Here is a 22,809-nt window from a genome sequence, read left to right on the forward strand (position 1 = left end):
ACAAAAAAAATAAAATATGCCTAACTTCCAATGACAGATAATTTTGGGTAAAGGGAGAAGTCTTTGCCCAAGGGAAACGTCATCTGTCCTGTTGCAGAAGCAGTTTTTTATTTTAAAATTATTGAGAGAGTGAATTGTGGGTCACTATTATACAGGTCACATATTTCTGCACTAAATGGTGGCCAGACTCTCAAGTCACAGTTTGCACCTGAGGTGGTCACATAGCACTTACATATTGGCTTATTGCCTGGGTCAGGATATGCTAATGTTGTTCTGCTCCCTTCTTTGTAATTATGAAGACAGCCTGGGAAGAGGTGCTAATCCAAGCTAGTGACTTTAGACCTGCTTCCCCGAAACAGAATGCTAATGAACTTCCCCCTTGGTTTACCTTTGGATATAAAAGCTGTTTTGAGAATTAACTCGGGTGATCTTCAGGATTTGAATGTACCCTGAGACTCCCTTCCAATACTGCTGTATGAACTGGGTCTCAATTCTCCCACGCCTCCACACCGGTCCAGAGAGATAATTTATGTTGGGGTACCCCAATACAGGGGCTGCCTAAGACCATCAGAAAACAGATATTTACACTATGATTAAGGAGTAGCATTGAGAATAATTCTATTGTTGGGGGTCACTATGACATGAGGAACTGTATTAAAGGGTCGTAGCAACAGGAAGGTTGAGAATCACTGGCTAGACTGTGTTGCTAAAAATGCTAAGAAACATTACTACAAACATGCTGAAAGTATGAAGGCTAGATGGTAATAATACTTTGATATATTTGGTTTCTCAAGATTTATGCATGTTATTTTATGAGTTTAAGTAATTCCAGCTTCAGGAAATGTAACACCCTCTTCTAGCTTCCTCAGGCAACCACATACATACGGCATACACTCACACATACATATAAATAAAAATAAAGTAAAATTTTAAAAATTATTGGTCATGGGGGCTAGAGAGTAGTTCAGCAGTTAAGAGTTCTTGTTGCTCATGCAGAGGACAAGTATTCTGTTCCCAGAACCCACATGGTGATTCACAACAATCTGTAAACTCCAGTTCCAGGGATTGACATTGTCTTCTGACCTCCAAGGACACCATGCATGAATGTGGTACACTTGCATACATGCAGTCAAACACTTATACACAAATAAGAAAAAAATAGTCATGGGTCAGGTGCAATGGTACACTCTTCATCCCAGTTCTCAGAAGGAAGATCTCTCATTTCCAGGACAGCTAGGGCCACATAGTGACAGCTTGTCTCAAAAACAAAAACCAAAAAACGGATCAAGTAAAATGGTTCAGCAGGTTAATATGCTTGCTGCCAAGCCTAATGACCCGAGCTGGAACCCCAAAACCCACAATGGATTCAAATCCAACAATATGTCCTGACCTGCATACATGTCACACTACATAGAATAAGATTTTTTAAATTAAACTCAGAAGAATCTTTAAAATTGTTTTTTTTTCCTAATTTACATGTTAAATTGACCAAGGTCAACCAATTGGAATTCTTCTTGCTACAGATTTTCTCAATACTCTTCAATGATATCCTTCCACCCAAAGACAAAGTCCCTTTTTTTTTTTACCCAGTTTTTCAAGACAGGGTTTCTCTGTGTAGCCCTGGCTGTCCTAGAACTCTGTAAACCAAGCTGACCTCGAATTCACAGAAATTCGCCTGCTTCTGCCTCTGCCTCTCCAATGCTGAGACCAAAAGCATATGCCACACTACACAGCCTAAGACAGTCTTAACACTCAATTCTTAAGTGAGTATAAGGGAAACCCAACTTCTCGAACTGTATTTTCAGATGTAAAGAAAAATCGATCCTATCAGTAAAAATGGTTACTAGCTAGCGATAATGGCTAACTAATCAAGCTTTTTGTTACTGGCATTATTCTAACTCCTTTGCAAACATTAATTTTCATAACATAGATGCTATTCATTCTTTTTTTATATTTATTTATTTATTATGTATACAATATTCTGTCTGTGTGTATGTCTGCAGGCCAGAAGAGGGCACCAGACCTCATTACAGATGGTTGTGAGCCACCATGTGGTTGCCGGGAATTGAACTCAGGACCTTTGGAAGAGCGGGCAATGCTCTTAACCACTGAGCCATCTCTCCAGCCCCTATTTATTCTTTTTTTAAGGGGAAACTGAAGTCAAAAAAGTGACTTGTCCAAAGTTACGTGGCAAGTAGTTTAAGGGCCAGGATCTAAACTGATTAACCACTACTTAAATTCCTTTATCACTAGGACGTTATCACATTAACTTCCCAACACTCTGCAGTCTATTAACTCTACTATGCTCCAAGCAGAAAACCAAAGGGGAGTACTGAAAGGAACTTAGTTGCTATTGCTGATATTACTACTTAAAGCCTCTCCTACATAATTTATTATAAATAGTTTACATAAATATATGCAGTATACTCTTAAAACGCTCTGGGTTGGTCAAAGTTATGAGTGGTTAATGAAATAAGAGATCCCCAGCACTATCAAAAACAAAACAAGCCAGGCGGTGGTGGCGCACACCTTTAATCCCAGCACTCGGGAGGTAGAGGCAGGCGGATCTCTGTGAGTTCGAGGCCAGCCTGGTCTACAAGAGCTAGTTCCAGGAAAGGCTCCAAAAGCAACAGAAAAACCCTGTCTCAAAAACAAAACAAAACAAAACAAAAACAAGCACATAAAGCTAAGCTAAGCTTCAATTTTTCAGCTGATTCAAAATACTCCAATGATGGACTAGTATCTTGTTAATTCCTTTCACTTCTAATTTATGTAACATGTTTAGGCACAAGGAAGGGAGTAGCATGAACTAAAGTACATGCAACTGAAAGGGAATAGTGGCTGATTAGAAGAGGCATATTATCTTACACTGCACTGCCAAGGCTGAAATTCCCCACGTCTTACCTCACAGCAGCAACTAGAAGGCAAAACTAAAAAGGCAAGGAAAAGACAGAGATGTACTCTCCATATTTAGCACTCTAATTTCCTAGAAAACATTTTGAAAGCAACTGTGTCCCAATGACAATTGACAAATAATTAGCAAGCCAGTCTGTCCTAAGTTAAAGCTACTTAATCTTCTTCAAAATTCAACTGAATTACTGTCATCTACTGAGGAAAGGGCACAATCACATGTGGATGTGGTATAGAGAAGGATGGATCATGGAAAAATTCCATGGGACTAGGCCATTTCCCCTACGTAGGTAAAAGAATGGAAATAAATACCTCACAAAGATAAAGTCTGAAACTGCATATTCCTTCTGCAGAGACTCCTGATTCTTATAATAGCAAAACATACATTTTACATATTTTTAATCCTAAAGTTCACACAAACCTATGAAAGTTTTATACGCAATGCAGCCTTCCTAACTTCACAATAAGAATGGAATTATGGTATGATGTTGAAGCCAGGCAATAGTGACACATTATTTTTAATCCCAAGCAGATCTCTATGAGCTTGAGGTAAACCTGGTCTACAGAGCAAATTCCACAGGGCTGTTACACTGAGAAATCCTGTCAAAGAAAACAAAAACAAAGAAAAGGTACAATATTGAGATATGAAATTACACTAACAGCATCTTTGCTATTTCAACTCAAACCAGGCTCAGTGTGTTGGCCCACACTTTGAAGTCCAGTACTCAGAAGGCAGAGGCAGGCAGGCAGATTTGTAGGACTTTGGGGCCAGCTTGATCTACATACATTACATATAGTTGAGTTCCAAGCCAGCCAAAATTACACATTGAGAATTACAAAAAAAATAAATAAATAAACCAACCTGCAATTAGCAGAGCCTACAAGAATACAATAGTGACCAACAGCTCATAGCACTCAAGCTAAAGGAAGATAGTGGGTTCAAGGCCACCCTGGGATACATAGTAAGACCTTGTCATCAAAATCAATAAACAAATCAAGCTAGCCTCCAATTCAGAGTGATCCTTCTGCCTCTGCTTCCCCAGTGCTGGGATTATAAGCACTGGTTAGTTACTACTACATACCCTGGCTTAGTTTTTACTAGGCACAATGTAAACAACTCAGTTTTAAAATTCTGTTGTGAGATTTTTACATTGTGTTTCAAGGGTAGCCTGAGCTACATAGAGAAACCCTGTCTCCAAAAAAAAAAAAAGAAGAAAATTATTGGAAGCACCTTCTTTGTACAAATATATCAGGAATAACTAATATACATCTGCAGGGTGGGGGTATGGCATAGCGGTAGAATGCTTAACACTATTCCTGAGGCCACAGAAGAAAACTACAACAGAAATATCTTATTCAAAATGTACCTGATTTCAAAGAGTTCAAAATAGAGCACAATATTTAATATAGTATGAAACCAAAGTGGTATGAGATTCAGACCTGTGGTAAAGCTACTTAAAACTTCCTAGAGGAACTTGGGAGTAAGTACAGAAGAATGGGAAGTTTAATAGTCTTACTGCGGCGAAGCTACAATGGTAAGGTTTGTAAGGTTAATGATAAGGAAACCTGAATGACATTATTACAATACTTATTTTTGAGACAGAAACTATGTTGTCCAAACTTGCTCAAACTCAAAAGTCCTGCTCCCTTTAGCATCCTGAGTGATGGGACAAAGGCATGGGCTATCATACCAGTCTGTAATCCTTCAATGGGAGACAAATAAATTTGATGTACTGTAGGGAAATGGCTCAGAGCATTTGCTGCTATTGCAAAAGACCGGGGTTCATCCTACTCACACTAAGCATCCCTCAACCACCTGTAACTCTAGCTCCAAGGGATCTCACACTCAAGCCTCCTCTGTAAGCACTCATATGTATGTTAACATAGAGACACACATAAAATCAAAATCTTAAGAATATCCTTAACACATAAACTATACTAAATTTTTATTAGCATCTGAATAAAAAACATGTAAATATTAATTTCCAAATGAATTTTCAGTTCAGGAGGCCTAATCAGATGGCTCACTGGTGAAGAGCACCGGTTTCTCTTCCAGACAGTCTCAGTTCCGTACCCATAACACACATGGTAGCTCACAACTGTCAGTAACTCCAGTTCCAAGGGATTTGACACCATCTTCTAACTTCCATGGGTACCAGGCATGCACATGGTGTGCATATATACACAGAGACAAAACACTCATACACATAAATAGTCAACAATTTTTAAATGAACTGAAAAGCAAAATAAAACTGTTGTTGGACTTCCCTTATTAGGACACTGAATTTTGTAGTAAATTTTGGCAAAGATAAGCACAATGAAGGTGTATCAGAAACAGGTGGTACCTATCTTTAGCCCTGGCTATTCCAGAGCCTAAGGGAAAGGATCCCTTCAAATTACAAATGAGACCAGACAGGGCAACATAGTAAGAACCATCTCAAATGAGGGGGGAAAAAAGTCCTGAAAACAGCATTTCTTGTTCACTTTCTGAGTGCCAAATAGCATTAAATGTTTCATAAAATAAGAAAGATCTGATTAAATAGTTAAACTCCCATCAGTCCTTTGTTCAATCCATGACATCTGATTATCATTTATTCAGATTTTTTGATTATTGTTATTCTGAGTACTGTTTAAGACCTAATGCCTGATTTTTACTATTATTCATTCACTCAGTATTTTTTAAGCTATTATAGAAAGAAATTTTAAGTATAGTAGAGTTTAAAAAAAATACTTCAGGGCTAGTGAAGGCAGATCACTTAGATAAGAAGACATGCATGGCATATGAAAAGCTCTAGGTTCCATTTGCTCAGAAAAATGTCAACCTTTATGGAGCTAGACAGACTACTGCTCAGTGGATAAGAGCACTGGCTGCTTTTAAGTTCCTGATGCCCATATCAGATGACTCCAGCTCCAGGGGATCCAATACCCTCTCTTCTGGCCTCCACAGTAATCCCCACACAAGGCACACAGCTATAACCAATATACATAAAATAAAAAATAAAATTTTTAAAAAAGTATAGCTTAGAATAGAAATTAACTCTACCCAGTTTAATATTTTTTGGCTTTTTTTTTTTTTTTTTTTTTTTTTGGTTTTTCAAGACAGGGTTTCTCTGTTGTAGCTTTGGTGCCTGTCCTGGAACTAACTCTGTAGATCAGACTGGCCTCGAACTTACAGAGATCCACCTGCCTCTGCCACCCAAGTGCTGGGATTAAAGGCATGCGCCACCATCGATCCCAGTTTTAAAGTATCTGCATAGAATTTTAGTTGATGCCATAGGTATTTTTTAAAGATTAGTATGCTTTAATTAAGAACATGTGTAATATTTGTCTAGATATGTACACTGAGTACAGATGGTCCATGGAGTCTGTCTGATCTTGGCCAGCCTGCCCTACAAAGAATGTTCCAGGACAGCCAGGGGTATACAAGGAAACTATATCTGAGGGTGGAAAAAAAAGACAGCCTCAGAAGAGGGTGGAGCTGTACACTGTGAAGATGTGTCATTCTGATTGGCTTAATACAAAGCTGAATGGCCAATAGCTAGGCAGAATTTTCAGGAACACAGGATGTTGGGAGGAAGAAGAAAGGAGTCACTAGGCAGACAGAGCAGAAGCAGTATGGAAGAGTGAAGGTAGTAAAGCCACGAGTCAAAAAGTAGATTGATAAAAACGGGTTAATTTAGCCAGGGAGTAGTGGTGCAAGCCTTTTATCCTAGCACTTGGGAGGCAGAGGCAAACAGATCTGAGTTCAAGGCCAGTGAGTTCCAGGACTAAAAAGAGGTGTTGGGGGGGGGGGGTGTAACTTTAGTTGTAAGAGCTACTTAGTAACAAGCCTACGTTGAGCTTTTACAAATAATAAAGTCTCCATTTGGTTATTTGGGAGCAGGTTGGCAAGACAGAAAAATCTTCCTACATGCTAGGAATTGAACTGGGTCCTCTAGAGAAACAAGAGCTCTTAACCAGTAGCCATCTCTTCAGCCACTCACAAATTACTATTCTTTTACTTTCCATTTGTCTTTCAGGCTGGAAATAGAAATAGAACTCAGGACCTATTATTGAGCCACACCTCCAGCTCATCTGTTCATCTTAATAAAAGTGAATATATGTCCAAGAGGATTTTATGTTACTTACTTAGGTTTATTTAAAGCAAGCAGTCTTGGTCTAGAAATGGTTAGACATTTTTAAAAGTTTCCCTTCCACAGCACAAGATTTGATTTCTAGCAGCTACATGGTAGCTCATAACTGTTGATCTACAGTTCCAGGGACACTCACTAGTCAACACATACATACATCTTTTTAGTTTTGTTTTTGTTTTTTGGGGGGGTCTTTGTTTTTTTAAGAAAGAAGACAGGGTCTGTCTCTGTACCATAAATTACCCTCAAACTGATTACACAACCCAGACTAACCCTGAATTTATAACAATTATTCTGCAAATGCAAATGCTGAAATTATGGGCATAAACCTCTTGTAAAATTCTTATGTCCAGATTTCTAAATGCAGAAAATATGCCTTTTAGAATACCTATAAAACACTGCTCTATGATAAATACTGTATTCCAGCCAGACCGTGGTGGTGTGCACCTTTAATCCCAGCACTCAGGAGACATAGGTGGGTGAATCTCTTGAGTTCAAGGCCAGCCTGGTCTGCAAAGTGAGTTCCAGGATATCAGACAGTGTAGGCTATATAGAAAAACCATGCATGGAGGTGAGGGGAGAATACTGTATTCCTACATAATTATTTTGTTTTTTCATTTGGGGAGGGGTTTGGAGTGCTGGCAATTAAACCTAAACCTTCAGGGCTGAAGAGATGGCTCAGCAATTAAAAGCGCTGGCTGCTCTTCCAGAGGTTCTGAGTTCAATTTTCCCAGAAACCACATTGTGGCTCACAACCAACCATCTTTAATAGGATCTGATACCCTCTTCTGGCATGTAGAAATACATGCAGACCATTCACACATTAAAAAAAAAAATTTAACCTAGAACTTCACATGTACTAAGTATACATTCAGCCAGACATGCCCAAACAACTCCTGTGTCAACTATGTGAAATATAACAAAGCTCCAAGAACTATTTTAAGTGTTTTTCATATTCCTCCCAGCAATGTTGGCAAACAGAAAGGAATGGGTAAATATGTCATCTAGTAAAAAAGAAAAAAAAAAAAGCTACTAACATTAAATTTGGATCAATTTACCAAAGCTGTCTTGTGCCTTAACAATTCCGCAATAGTGAGCTGGGAATGTAGTTCAGTTGGTAATTACTCAGCATGCACAAAACCATGAGATTTCAATTCCCAGCACCAAATAAACCATGGTGATTCATACCAATAATCCTAACACTGAAGAAGTGGAGGTAGGAGGATCAGGAGAGCTTTCTTCCCTATCTTAAAAAGAAAACATTCGTACAAGTACCTTGATTTGGTGCTGAAGAGATGGCTTGGTGGTCAAGAACACTTGTTGCTTTTGCAGACCTATATTCAGTTCCCAGCACCCACATGATGGCTCACAACCATCGACTCCAGTTCCACGGGTTCTTACACCCTCTTCTAACCTCATGAGCACTGGGCATACACTGGTAGACAAACATACATGAAATCAAAACATTCATACACAAAAAAATTTTTTTTAATTTCTTAAGCATTTAATTTTGTTGAGTATGGCAGTACATGTCTGTACTCCAATCACCAGGACCTGGAGACAGAAGGTTAAAGTTATCTTGGCTCCATATTGAAATTTCAGGCCAGGCTAGGCTACATGAGACCTTTTTCACCATTCCCAAAAAGAAAACCTAGGTAGCTGATCTTAATAAGTCTAACTGAAAGAATTCATATTCTACACTAGCTATCGACTTTAGAAAAGTTCAAACAGCTGAGAGTGATAGCGCCACACACCTTTAATCCCAGCACTGGGAGGCAGAGGGAAGAGGATCTATCTTTATGAGTTTGGGGTCAGCCTAGCCTACATAGTGACAACCAAGACTACATAAAAAGACCCTGTGTATGTGGTGGGGGGGGGAGTATTCTATTTTTCATAAAGAACTGCAAAATCAAAGAACCTGTAGCTGACACTATGTTATACTGGCATAACACTTGTGCCAGACATTACGAGAATTAAAAAAATATCTCTACAATTCAAGTCAGAAATTTAAGAAAATAAAGAGACCAAAGATTGTGTATGGAGAGATGGCTTAGGATGTTTAAGAGTACTGTCTGCTCTCCCATAGTGTGTTAATTAGATTTCCCAGCCCCTATATGGCAGCTCACAACTGTATGCAACTCCAGTTCAAGGGAACCAAAACCCTCTTCTGGTTTCCACAGACAACAGACACATATATGGTAGGTACACAGTCATACCTATGGTACACAGTCATACAAACACTATACCCATATACATAAAATAAAAAAGTTTTAAAAATCAAAATGACCTGGGAATAATTCAGTGGTAGTGCCCTGGCCTAACAATGTGAGGTCCTAAATTCTGGAGGTCAAACATTTAGTATTACCTGATAGATCCCTGGAAGTCCAATTATTCAGAAAGATCAGTTTATGGCCATCTTGGGCAACATTATATACCAAGAGAGGGTCATTTAAGAAAAAAAACAACAAAAAATAGTAAGGAGGAGGAAGACTAGGGGAGAAAGGATCCGCTCAGTGCTCCCACAACCGAAGATCTAGTTTAGAAATTAAGGATAAACCAGGTGGTGGTAATCCACACCTTTAGTTTCAGTCAGCACTCAGGAGACAGAGGCAGGTGACCTCTGAGTTCAAGGCCAGCCTGGTCTACAGGTAAAGTGAGTTCCAGGACAGCCAGGGCTATACAGAGAAGCTGTTAAGGGTAAGGGGTCAGAGATTTTTACTGAGTGGTAGAGGACTTGCCTAGAGGAAGCAATCCCTAGGCTCTGTTCCCAGAACCAAGGGGGGCAGGGTAAGTTAAGCAGTAAAGAACTAATTATATAAGATGGAATATACCCTACAGCAAAGAAGAAAATGACTAAAATTTTACAGAAGCTATTAGAAGTATACATACACATTACAAAAGACACATGATGGGGGACAAAATAAAAATGAGCAAGGACACTTGTAAGTTCCAAGAACACAAAGCAATAACAAAAAAAAAAACTAATGTAATATTAAAGGCAGGTCAACATACTTGTGCATTTCTGTTTACAAGACAACTACAAGTACTTAGTTTGGGAGGAAAAACTAAAAAGGGGGTGCTGCACATGAACTTCCTGAACCTCTCTCTAAAGACACAAAGATGCTTAAGTTACACATCAGTGAATTTCAGATGGACTGTGAGAACTCATTTGGAATTTCCAGACCATCAGATGTTTACCATCATAAGGCCTTCAAATTGCGTTCATCTTAAGACAGCACAAGGTACATATATTTATTCAGAGTACAACCCACAGTACAGTGAGCAGAAATTTAAGTCAGGGTAGAACTCAATAGTTATGACAGCCAAAGAGATGATTAAGTACACACTGAAATGTTCTAATTCAAGTCTTGAAGGCTCATTTATAGATAGTTCAGTGTTGTGGAAAGTTAGGTTTGTTACATTTGTTTATGCTGCATTTTGTTTTAATTACATAAAGATATGTTGCTTTTTCACCTTGTCTACCTGAGGCACCTGACTGATCTAATAAAAAGCTGAATGGCTAATAGCTAGACAGTAGAGGAATAGGTGGTGCTGGTGGGCAGAGAGAATAATCTAGGCTAGGGAGAAAGAGAAGAAAATGAGGAAGAAAGACAGACACAGAGTAGGACATACAGAATAAAAGGTTAAAAAGCCCCGAGACACAGGGCGGTGGTGGTGCACACCTTTAATCCCAGCATTCTGGAGGCAAAAGCAAGTGGATCTCTGTAAATTCGAGGCCAGCCTGCTCTACAAGAGCTAGCTCCAGGCAAGCTAAGGCTGTTACACAGAGAAACCCTGTCTTGAAAAGTCAAAAAAAGAAAAAGAAAGAAAGAAAGAAAGAAAGAAAGAAAGAAAGAAAGAAAGAAAGAAAAAACACAAAAAACCCGAGACAGTCAGGCAGTGGTGATGTATACCTTTAATCCCAGCACTCAGGAAGGCAGAGACAAGCGGATCTCTGTGTGCTCGAGGACAGTCTAGTCTACAGAGCAAATTACAAGACAGGCTCCAAAACTACAGAGAAACCCTGTCTCGTGGGGTAAAAAAAAAACCCTGAGACTTAGATGAAGAGAAACAGGTTAATTTAAATTATAACGGCTAGCACAAAATGAGCCTAAGATAAGGCCAAACATTCATAACTAATAAGTCTCTATGTCATAATTTGGGAGCTGGTTGGTGGCACAAAAGAAAGTCTGCTATACTTCAGTTTGAAAACAGCTATAAAAACCCATGTACGGCAACACTACCATATTTACAGAAATAAATGCATCTTTTAGCAATAAAAGAACTAAAATGAAGAGTTATTAACATAAATTGGTGGAGGAAATTAAGTTTTTGCAACATACCAAAACATTACTGTGGCTTTAAATCAACTATTAGGCCTGCCCTAGTGGTATCAAAACCAAAGTATGTGCTACATAGCAAGAGCATCATTTCAAAAATAAAAACCAACTACTATATGCAAATAATGGACAATTAAAGAATAATATACAACTGTCCAGGATTCCCACCCCTTGCCCACACAGGGTTTCATTGTGTAGCCCAGGCTATCCTGGAACTTGCTCTGAAGACCAGGCCTCAAATTCAGAGATCAGCCTGCCTCTGCCTCCTGAGTGCTGGAATTAAAGGATTAAAGGCTTGTACCACCATCACACCCAATTGTTTAGTACATATGATTTCAACTTACAGTCTCTAAATGTGTACTTATCAGCCAGGCTACGAGGTAATACACTACTAGTACAATCTCAGCACTTTGGGAAGCAAGAAGTTGGATAGTTTGAGATTGGTTTAGCTATAAGACCTTGTCTCCAAGCAAGTCATTTCACATTAACAATGCATACAGTATCTTGTTCCTACAAGGTTGTTTCCTTCAACAAACTTTCTTTCCTGGAATAGGCCTTTGCTGAACTAGAACCTTTAAGTACTTACTAGATGGCGCTGAACTCAGGATCTGCCTGCCTCTGCCTCTCCACAGTGCTAGGATTAAATAAAGTATGTACATCCAAGTACAGACTTCAATAAACATTTTTTAAAAAATATCTATTATTGTGGCTAAAGAAATGGCTCAATGATTAAGAGCACTAGCTGTCCTTCCAGGGGTCCTGAGTCCATTTCCCAGCAACCACAGTTCCACATGTGTGCACTCAAACGAAAAGGCCCAATCTCCAAACTTTCATTGCCAGGCTGTGGTGGCACACACCTTTAATCCCAGCACTTGAGAGGGAGAGGCGGGCAGATCTAAGTTCGAAGCCATCCTGTTCTACAGAGTAAGTTCCAGGACAGCCAGGGCTACACAGAGAAAGCCTGTTATCAATACACAAAAACAAAAAAATGTTGTTTACTACTAAAAACTAAGAAGAGCACAAGCAGCTAGAATGATTTCTCCCAACACAGTGTTTAATCATGTATCCTAGGCTAGCCTTGACCTCCTGAATCTGGGTCTCCCAGGTGCTGAATTTATAGGCATGAGTCACAATGCCCAACTAAAAAACACCTCTCCACCTTAAGATAGGGTCTCACTATGTAGCTCTGGCTGTCCTACATTCACTATATAGACCAGGTTGTAACTCAGAGATCCGCTTGCCTCTCCCTGGGACTAAAAAACATGCACAACTACATTAGAACGCCTTCTTAAATTAAGCAAAACCAGGAAACTATCACCAAGATTCCCCACACTCAAAGCAGATAAACCTCAATCATAAATTCATTTTTTTCCTAGCCAATGAAACTAAAAGAACCACCAAAAAATCAAGATCTAAATGACCTCAGGGAAAAACATATTTACTCCAAAGATAAATGTGGAGCACAGGTAGCTTAAGTAAAGAACTACTAGTTCACAAAACTTATATCACCTGTTAAAAACTATAAACACGCCATGCAGCAGTGTTGCACACCTTTAATCCCAGCACTCAGGAGGCAGAGGCAGTTGGATCTCTGTGAGTGCGAGGCCAGACTGGTCTACAGAGTGAGTTCCAGGACAGGCTCCAAAATTAACTACACAGAAAAACCCTGTCTCAAAACAAACAAACAAACAAACAAAAACTACAAACACTAAAATTATACAATCTACACATTAGACTTAGTGTAATAACCTACTTTTTTCCTTATGTGGCCCAAACTCCCTTTCAAGCCTAGTCTGATTAACTGCAGTTTAGACTGTAAGACACAGAGCCGGCTCAGAGACAAGAGGATAATAAAACACCAACCTGGCTATACAGGGCTACATATCTGGACCCTGGCTTAAAATAATTAATGTAATACGCAAGCAAGCAAAAAGTAATCTATTGTCTTGATACCGACACATCTAACCTGTTACCTCAGTGGAAAATCAGTTAGTGGAGATAGAAAGGGACCAAAACCACTATCAAACCACAGGAAACATTCTCAAGAATGTTGGGGTGAGTTTGATACCCAGGACCCACATAAAGGTGCACGAAGCAAACCAATTCGAGAAAGTTGACCTCTAACCAACACATGTAGAACAATAAATAAAAAATCTACTGGATAGAGCAAAGAAACCTTCCAAGCAAAGAATCCTTCCAAGCAGAAGACTGGTGGCTATCATTACTCTTCAAATTCATCTTCAGGCATACTATAATGATCTAAAATAATTGCCCTCAGAAGTCTAGAATGCATTGGGGGAAAACAAAAGCAAAACATCAAAAAGTACTCCATTATAACCCAGAATAAACCATATACAGATAGCAAAGAAATAAAAAAGGCAGAAGATAGCTTTTAAAATATCAGTTGAAAGGGCAGGCAGTGGTGGTACACACCTTTTAATCCCAGGGATTGGGAAGCAGAGGCAGGTGGATCTCTGAGTTCAGGTAAGCCTGGTTTACAGAGCAAATTCCAGGACAGTCAGAACTGTTAGATAAATCCTGGGGCGGGAGGGGGGGTGTAGAAGTAAGCAAGAGGAGTGTAAAGAGGTGAAGCTAAGTTTGTTACCTCCTCTGGCTACTGTGTATATAGTAGGTGCTTAGTACTGGGTTTGAATGAAGGAAAAATGCAAGCCAAAATGATATCTGAAAGAAACCTGAGCCATCAAATTACTTCCATAAGGCCAGTGAGGCAGAACGTGCCTATAATACAAAAAGGAAGATCATGAGTCAGAGGCCTTCCTGGTTACATGAGACCCTGTCTCAAAAATTAATCAACTGTGCAAATAAAAATAAATAAAGCTACCACATTTGCTCATCCTTGTCCTATACTGATTCACTTGGGGGAAATTAAAAGCTTCCTAGGGGGCTGGAGAGATGGCTCAGTAGTTACAAGCACTGTCTCCTCTTCTAGAGGTTCCAAATTCAATTCCTAGCCACACGGTAGCTCACCATCCTCTATAACGGGATCTGATGCCCTTTTCTTATCATGCAGGCATATGTGCAAATAGAGCACTCACATACATAAAGTAGATGAAAACTAAATCTTTAAAAAAAAAAACTCCCTAGATTCTATAAGATTCTACAAGAAAGCCGGATGGTGGCGCATGTCTTTAATCCCAACACTTGGGAGGCAGAGGCAGGCAGACCTCTGTGAGTTCAAGGCTAGCCTGGTCTACAAGAGCTAGTTCCAGGACAAGTACCAAAGCAACGGAGAAATCAGTCAGCTGGGAATCCCAGCACCTGAGGTGGACACCAGAGATCAGAAGGTTAAGGTCATCATCAATACAGAGTTCCAAGCTGGGCTAAATAAGACACAAGAAAAAAGTAAGTTATGTGAGAGCCACAAACCAGAAAAAGTACAAATTCTGTCAGTAATAAAAATGTGCAAACAAGGTGCCCTGTAGAGATGGCTCAGAAGTTAAGAACATTTATTCTTTTGGTTTTTTGGGTTTGTTTGTTTTGTTGTTTTATCGAGAGAAGATTTCTCTGTAGCTTTGGAGCCTATCCTGGAACTCACTCTGTAGACCAGGCTAGTCTCAAACTCAGATATCCGCCAGCCTCTGCCTCCCAAATGCTGGGATTAAAGGCGCGTGCCACCACTGTCCGGGCGCAGATTCAACTCCTAGCATCCACATGATAGCTCCAGTCCCAAGGGATCCAAAACACTTTTCTGTCCTTTGTAGGTACCAGGTATAAACAGCATGTCGCACAGACACACACACATGCAGGCAAAACACAAACTAAAAAAAAAGGTCTCACATTTCTCTAACTAGGATTAACAAGTTTATCTATGGGACATACATCAAGAAGTAGCAGGAATGTTAATGCAAACCTAGATAAAACTTATTGTTTTTTACTTTAATACTGAACTTGGGCTTAAGTTTCACTACCAATCAATTAGTAGTTTATAAGTATTCTCCTGCATATCAACTCTGCCTTACCTAAGACCCACTAACATCTACCATAATTTTCCAATATGAACATCCTTCTTAAGCGGCTGGATTTTTTTTCTACTTATTGTATTTTCTGTGTTTCCAAAACCACCCTATGTTTTGGAAAATAGGCAGTGAAAAATGCTGCCTATTCACATTTTAGGGATAAAATGGAGACCAAGTAAATTAAGGGACCTAGTTTAAAGTCACATCAATACTGTTAACATCAACTTTCAAATCAGTAATGTGTCTGCTCTAAGAGCTGTCTCTTTAAACAGAGTAAGGGATTAGAGCGAAGGTTCATCAATTCAGAGCACTGGCTGCTCTTCCAGAGAATGAGGATTCCCAGCCCCTACTCGATGCCTCACAACTATCTATAATTCCAGTGGGGACCGAACACACAAATGACACACAGGCATACATGAAGGTAAAACACCCATATAAATAACGTAAAAAATACTTGAGATTTTTCAAAAATAAAATAGAACCATAAAACTTTAACCAGATAACACATTACAATTTGAATAAACAGCACTCCAAAATGTACTCCCCTTTCAAGATCTTTAATTCCAGAGACAAGCAGATCTGCTTGTGTTCCAGGACAGCCAGGGCTATAGAGGGAAAAACCCTGTCTTAAAAACTAAATACTGCGCTGGGTGTTGGTGGTGCATGCCTTTAATCCCAGCACTTGGGTGGCAGAGGCAGGCGGATCTTTGGGAGTTCAAGACAGCTGGTCTACAAGAGTTAGTTCCAGAGTTCCAGGACAGGCTCCAAAGCAACAGAGAAACCCTGCCTGGGGGGGGGGGGGGGGGGGGGGGGGGGGGGAGAGACGGACACTGAACTGAAAAACTAAATACTGCCAGGCAGTGGTGGCATACAACTTTAATCCTAGCAAACAGGAGGCAGAATCAGGCAGATTTCTGAGTTTTGAGGCCTGCCTGGTCTACAGAGCGAGTCCCAGGACAGTCAGAACTGTTACACAGAGAAACCCTGTCTCAGAAACACAATATAAAAAATAAATGAATAAATAGCTTCAGTTGATGCCCTTCACATGGTGTGCTCGACGGTAAAGGGTTACAAAGTACATGGAAAAGTGAGGTTTGCACTGCAAAGAGAAAATAAGAATGCCTGAAAGGAACATAACACACTTTAAAAGTATTCTCAAATGTAGACAGTGATGTTTTAAGAAAGATGTTAAAGAGATAGTAACTGTGATGGTACCCAAACATTGCAGAAGAAAAAGTCATAGGACTATGAAAGAAATGACTTGAAATGGAGACTGGGATTAAGAAAACAAAAAGACTCTTCTAGAACAGCATGGACAGTCCCAGTATGGATGAATCAGAGACAGAAAGACTGCAGGCAAAGTGAGAGAAAAAGACTGAGGGGGGGAAAAGAAAATAAAGCAAAGAGCTTGATCTAGTAGACCCTTTAAAACTGGAAGTGCTGCATGGGACAGAAGTTCTGGTTGGAACGTCTGCACTGATTTAAGCTCTAACTAAATGAAAGTCATTTGCTTTCAAACTTTAATTTGGCTTTATTTCAGTAATTCAAAACCAAAATAACTCAGTTGTTTTGGGAGCTTGAATAAAATATCTTAGAAATAAATATTTGTATTGATTAAAATTTTAAAAAAAACATTAATTTTTTATTTATTTTATTTTGGTTTGTTCAAGACAGGGTTTCTCTGTGCAACAGCTCTGGCTGTCCTGGAACTCACTTTGTAGACCAAGCTGGTCTCAAACTCAAGATCGGCCTGCCTCCACCTACCCAGCGCTAGGATTAAAGGCAAGGAAGACATGGACCTCTACCGCCTGGCAATACGTTCTAATTTTACAATAATAGTACTTTCTGGAACTGTCAAGAGTTCTCAAACTTCTAGAAAGTATTCGAAAAGCTAAAACAAAATGCCTGATCAGAGAACAACGGAATGTCAGCTGAGCACACTTAAACACTACTCACAACCCTGAAACAGTGAAGCAGATGGAAACAATAAAAGAGCTTTGCAATTCTTGTACTGGTACAGTCCTAGACAAGCTGTCATATACAAAGCCCAGCAGCAACCATGCTACAATGTAGAAAACCATACCAGGTCTTGGACTAAACATAAAACAAGGAGTAAATTCAATACTGTCTTAAGATTTAATACTGAACTAGCTGCATAAGCATAAGAAAATAGGCCTCTGTAATGCCCTCTACAATTTATTATCCGTAAGTTTGTAATAACTCCAAATGCGACACAAACAAGGCCTCATATACAGGCCTCTTGCCTTTCTTCTAACACAACTAAGACCTTTGTTCCCAGCATCAGTTTTTTACCCTACTCAATAAAAACTCTTTCAACTTTCTACCACGTATTTTTGTTGCTTTTAAGAGATGAGATACTAAGCCTCAACTTGCCAAGTCTTTAAAAATTTTAATGCTAAAAATATCTAGCGTCAAGAAAAAGAGTAAGTTAAAAAAGACACCACTACAAGGCCTACAAACCGATGAAAGCCTGAAGATCGGGTGATTTGGCAGCCCAGGCCAGATCGCGAGCTCAAACTAGGGAGACAGGAGAGCGGTTAGACCACTCGGAACAGAGTCACTGCGCTATCAACCGCCCCCCCACCCCCACCCCACCCCCACGTTTACCTAGTAACATTCCCGCCCCCAATTAACGGAGCGAGGCCACTAAAACCCAGCACCCCGGCAAGAAGCTACAGCTAAAGCCTCTCCCAGAAAAAAAAACAAAAAAAAACGTAATAACAGAAACCGATCTGCTGGACGGGTGGGAAGCCGCCCCTTGCTGTTCCCCCTCCTCACCTCAGAGGTAATCAGTCCCCTCCCGTCCAACTTGAGTTAGTCACAAGGTGTAATTTAGCCACCACCCCCACCCCCATCTGCATTTTCTTTCTTTTTTTTTTTTTAATTCTAGTAATGTTTCTCTGTTCTAACTAATTAAGGTTATCTGCTATTCCGAGGAAGTGAACGACAGGAGGCTGGGTCTTAAAACCTTCGTTTTCTGACCATCCCTGGAACTTGTTTCCCTACCAGAAACGCACTCGCTGATCACAAGGAAGAGTTGAACTGACGGACAAACGTGTAATAGGTTTTATGTAATCCACATATATTAATCGCCTGACTCGCTCTGAATGTTAATACGATCGGGATGACAATCGGCCCACCTCCCTCTCCCGGGCCCCGGTTAACCTCTGTGTCCTATGCCCCTACTGGTCTTCTCCGAGGATGCTGCTTCCCTCCGCCAAGTTTCTCGGCCTCTCCCGCGGCCCCTGCCAGCCCGACAGGCACGTCGTCGTTTCTCCCTCAGCCTCGACTTCCCCGGGTTGAAAAGCCTCCCTCCTCCCCGCGCAGGCTCGCCCGGGCTCGCCCGCCCCCAACCGTCCCCCTCAACAGGAAGACCCTTACCGCGGCCCAAAGTCACTCCCGCCTCTCCCTCCTCAGACCCTCGCCTTCCCAACAGTTGTCACTCGAGCTGCTCCCTAGTTTCCATTTCCGGGCCGTCCACAGCCCAGAACCTCCCTTTCCCTGTTTCCGGGCCCCCCGTCCCATTTCCGGGGAACCCTTTGCCGTCTTCACGCCCCCCACCTGCACTTCCGGCCCCCCACTTTCTCTCTTCCTAGACGCCCTCCAGGCTCCAAAGACCACTTCCGGTCCCCTCCCGCCCCCCGCTGGGCTCCCCCAGACCCGCACGCCCTACCCAGGTTCCGCCTAGGGCCTTCCTCATCGCGGGAGGCCAGAGCGGGAGGGGGGGGGACCCAGCGCTCCCCCCCCAAACCCCCAAACCAGTCGGCCCCGGCTCCTGAGGCCGCGGGGCTCGCTCGAGCGCCTCACCCGTCAGCCTCGGGCTGGTCCTTCCGCGGCCCCGCCGCCGCCGCCGCCGCCGCCGCCGGCAAGTCGAGCCGAGAGACGCGTCGCCACGATGACACGAGCGGGCTGCTGGGGACTTTCGGCTCAGGCTTCCCAGTCCTCCTCATCGCCCCCCCTCCCCCAAGGCCCAACCCCGCCGCTCCGAACGGCGTCCCAATTACCTAGTTAGGCCCCAAAGTCTCCGGTCCGGACTCGGTGGCGCGACGGCAACTTCCACGGGCTCCCCCCACCCCCCCCAGCGGCGGCGGCGGCGGCTGCGGCTTGTCGTCCCTTCAATTATCAGCTGAGCCGCAGCACCGCGCCGCCGTGCGCCTCCGCCCGCGCCGCCTCCCTCCCCGCCCGCTCGGCTCCAGCTGGGGACTACTTTGCCCTGAGGCTCCGGCCTGCAGGATCTTCCGCAGGACCAGCCCCGCTACCTATTTACAGTCCAACATATCGCCCCTCCCTCCCCGGCGCTCGGCGCCGCTCGGCGAGCAGCGTCCAGTCTCCTTCCGATCCCTTCAAGGGACCAGGAAGGGGACTGTGGCACTCCACTTGGTATCCCTCCGCTGGGGTCACCCCCGCCCCTCCGCGCTAGCAGGAACTAAATTCCACTTCGGGTCACCCCGGGACCTGATTGTAAAAAATGCACAAAGCAGGGTTCCTCGTGACCCCTGGTCAAGGAAACCACCACCCCCAAGTTAAAACCCCCAGTGCCAACTCAAAAAGCGGGCTTCGCTTTAAACTGGGGCTGCGGCCCCCTGACCCCTGTCAAGCCCCGCCCCTTCCTGGTTGTCTTAGCGACGGCGGTGGCGTCCCAAGATGGCGTCGTGGCTGCCGGAGACTCTGTTTGAAATTGTAGGACAAGGCCCGGCGCCGAGCAAAGACTATTACCAGTTGTTGATCACTCGGACTCAGGCAAGTGCGAGCCACGGGTTCCTGTGTCTCCTGACCCCCTTCCCCGCCCGGCCGGGCCTCGCGATGCGGCCCGCTCCAGGCAAACAGCCACCGTGGCCTGCCGGAAGCGCCGCGTCTCAGCTCACAGCGAGAGATCTCCCCTCGTCACCTCTGCTCGGCGGCCTGAGAGTCGGTTCTCTCCCCGAGGCCGGCTCGTCATTGGCGAGCCTTCCTTGCCTCCCCCAACCCAATGTCGACCGCTTCCCTTCCTACCTCCCGGCTTCCTACCCGCTGCGTTCCCTCCGCGCGCCAGAGAAAAACAGGCGTCCCTGCTTGCGTGCCTCCTCACCTCAGCGTGGGAAGGAGGGAAAGAAAGACTCAGCCAAGTGTCCCAAGGAGGAGCCGGCAGGGGGAGAAAGGGACGGTCTCTTCCAGGGTAGGACTTAATCCTGGGGGATTTTTTTTTTTTTTAAGAACCTCAAGGTGGCCTCTACAATTACCACATCAAAATTCCTCTTTCTAACAGGAATGACTGACTGAACGTTCTTTCCTTACCTTGCTGGAGCCCCTTCTATCCCTTTGAAAGTGGAGGGGGGTACAACAAAAATGTTTCAGCTGCTCTGCTCATCAGCCCCACCCATAATGACATCTGCTCCACAACAATAAGAATGAGGATTATGTTATCGCTGGAGTAAAGTAACCCCGGGGGCCTTTTTTTTTTCCCTCCAAGTGTTTTGGTTGTCAAGGGTTTGGATAATGTATTGTGCCATGAGATACTCTGGGTGATCTGGGCCTCCACTGAGAACGCTGCAGATTCCTGGCTGAGCTTATCCCAGTCATTAAGCTGTTCATGCACCCCAAGTTTTAATAGGCCATATTCCTATAAAATTACGTTTAAAAACTTGTATTCCGTTGGGTCGTGGTGTAGATTATCCCATCTATCTTTGTTTCAGGAGCCCTCAAACAAAAGAGTAGTGAATTAATATTTCTTTTAACCTGTAAAACAGTAATGATGTGTGCATTGTACCTAATAATACTGCAAATGTAATAGCCTGTCCGTTTTTAATTATTTTAACTTCTTAAGAATTTGACAGTTAAGATTTTGAAGGTTTTGGTTGGATTTATATGTGAAGTTGGTTTTGGTTTGGTTTGGTTTCTTTGTTTATGGTTTCTGACAGGGTCTCACTATTCACTATATAGCCCTGAATGTCTATATATGTATACCAAGCTGGCCCTGAACTTAAAGAAATCCACCTCCTCTGCCTCTTGAGTTAGACATTGCACCCACCAAGGTGAGGGTTTTGTTTGTCTCTTTGTTTGTTTTGTTTTTTAAATATTGTTTTATGTACATTGGTGTTTTGCCTACATGTATGTCTGTGTGAGGGTTTCAGATCTTGGAGTTAGAGGCAGTTATGAGCTGCCATGTAGGTGCTGGAATTTGAACCCAGGTCCTCTGGAAGAGCAATTAGTGCTCTTAACCACTGAGCCATCTCTCCAGCCCCAAAGTGAGGGTTTTGTTGGGTGATTTGGTGTTGTGTTTTGTTTGGTGTTAATTTATTTTTCCTTTTCTCTTTGGCTCTGTGAGGGGTAGAACCCAATTTTACTACTGAGCCAGATCTCTCCCACCCGAATTAACTTTAAGATCTACAATCCTAATTAATACTTCACTCTTTGTATGACTGACCTCAGACATAGTAGTCTTTTGAAATTCTGTTTTCCATTTTCATCTATTGCAAGTAAGTTCAAATGTTAATGATTTTTAGTCTATAGTCTTTACTATATCTTTAAAATTATTCTTTTGAACATTTTTTCCTTGGAGGTCTGGTGTCACAGGAGAGTTTCTCTCCTTACCCTCCCTCAACCCCACCCCCAGTGTCTTAAGCCTCAGTAATTGAGAATATCTGTCTACATACCATCCTCTAATTAATATGCTATATGAAAACTTCCCAAAATATTCTTAACTTTTGTTTTCAATTTTAAGACAGAGTATCCTGTGGCCCAGACTGTCTTGAACTCCTGATCTTTCTGCCTCTGCCTCCTAAGGACTGGGATTATTATAGGAATGAACCACAATACCTGACATTCTTATAAGAAGAAGAAGAAAGGGAGATGGGAAGGAAAGAAAGAAAGAAATCCCTTTTTCATTAACAGATAAACCACTGTTCTTTAAACTAGGAATAGTGGTACAGACCTTTACTGCAGCACTGGAGAGGCAGAGGCCGGAGAATCTCCAAGTTCAAGGCAAGTCTGGTCTACATAGGGAGTTACAGGCCAGCAAGGGATACACTGTGAAGTCTTGTCTCAAAAACTAGTAAGTAAAATGTTTTTAAAGGACTCTTATTTGGGGCCATATTTTTTTTATCACTCACAGGTAAAATCCTTCTAAAGATCTAGTCCAGTTTCATTGTCAAATACACTACAGTTCTACAAGGAAGAGTTCATTTCAAATCTGATTGAGTTGACCTCTTTTCAAAATAAAATTTGTTGTAAAAAAATAAGTGAAAGGGGTCTGGAGAGATGGCTCAACAGTTCAGAGCACTGACTGCTCTTCCAGAGGACCCAGGTTCAATTTCTAGCACCCACATGGCAGTTGTCTATAACTCCAGCTTCCAGGGGACAGACACCCATGGCAATAACCAATACACATAAAATAAAAATAAATATATTTTTAAAGTCTTATATTAAAAAAGTCTAAAATGATTTTAGTCTTGA

General features: G+C 42.0%; 2 protein-coding genes across 17 annotated transcripts in view; one reads left to right on the forward strand and one right to left on the reverse strand.

The window, feature by feature from the left end:
* The window catches only part of Trip12 (thyroid hormone receptor interactor 12), a 124,741-nt gene extending 105,210 nt beyond the window's left edge, over positions 1–19,531 (reverse strand). For 13 of the 15 annotated variants that reach the window (XM_087905007.1, XM_087905011.1, XM_087905006.1 and 10 more), the window contains exon 1: positions 19,383–19,531. The gene's annotated coding sequence lies outside the window, so the exon portion shown is untranslated. Of the gene's footprint in view, positions 1–18,759; positions 18,780–19,185; positions 19,325–19,382 lie in introns of those variants that run through there. The other 2 variants (XM_087904977.1, XM_087904979.1) reach the window with 2 other exon arrangements.
* A 198-nt stretch (positions 19,532–19,729) lies between these two features.
* The window catches only part of Fbxo36 (F-box protein 36), a 56,931-nt gene continuing 53,851 nt past the window's right edge, over positions 19,730–22,809 (forward strand). The window contains exon 1 of one of the 2 annotated variants that reach the window (XM_048458955.3): positions 19,730–20,533. In XM_048458955.3, the coding sequence (XP_048314912.3) occupies positions 20,348–20,533 (186 nt within the window). In that variant the 5' untranslated portion in view covers positions 19,730–20,347. The remainder of the gene's footprint in view (positions 20,534–22,809) is intronic. The other variant, XM_048458956.3, reaches the window with a different exon arrangement.

Source organism: Myodes glareolus, chromosome 1 (genome assembly GCF_982192425.1).
Source record: "Myodes glareolus chromosome 1, mMyoGla1.1, whole genome shotgun sequence".
Taxonomy (NCBI): Eukaryota; Metazoa; Chordata; class Mammalia; order Rodentia; family Cricetidae; genus Myodes; species Myodes glareolus.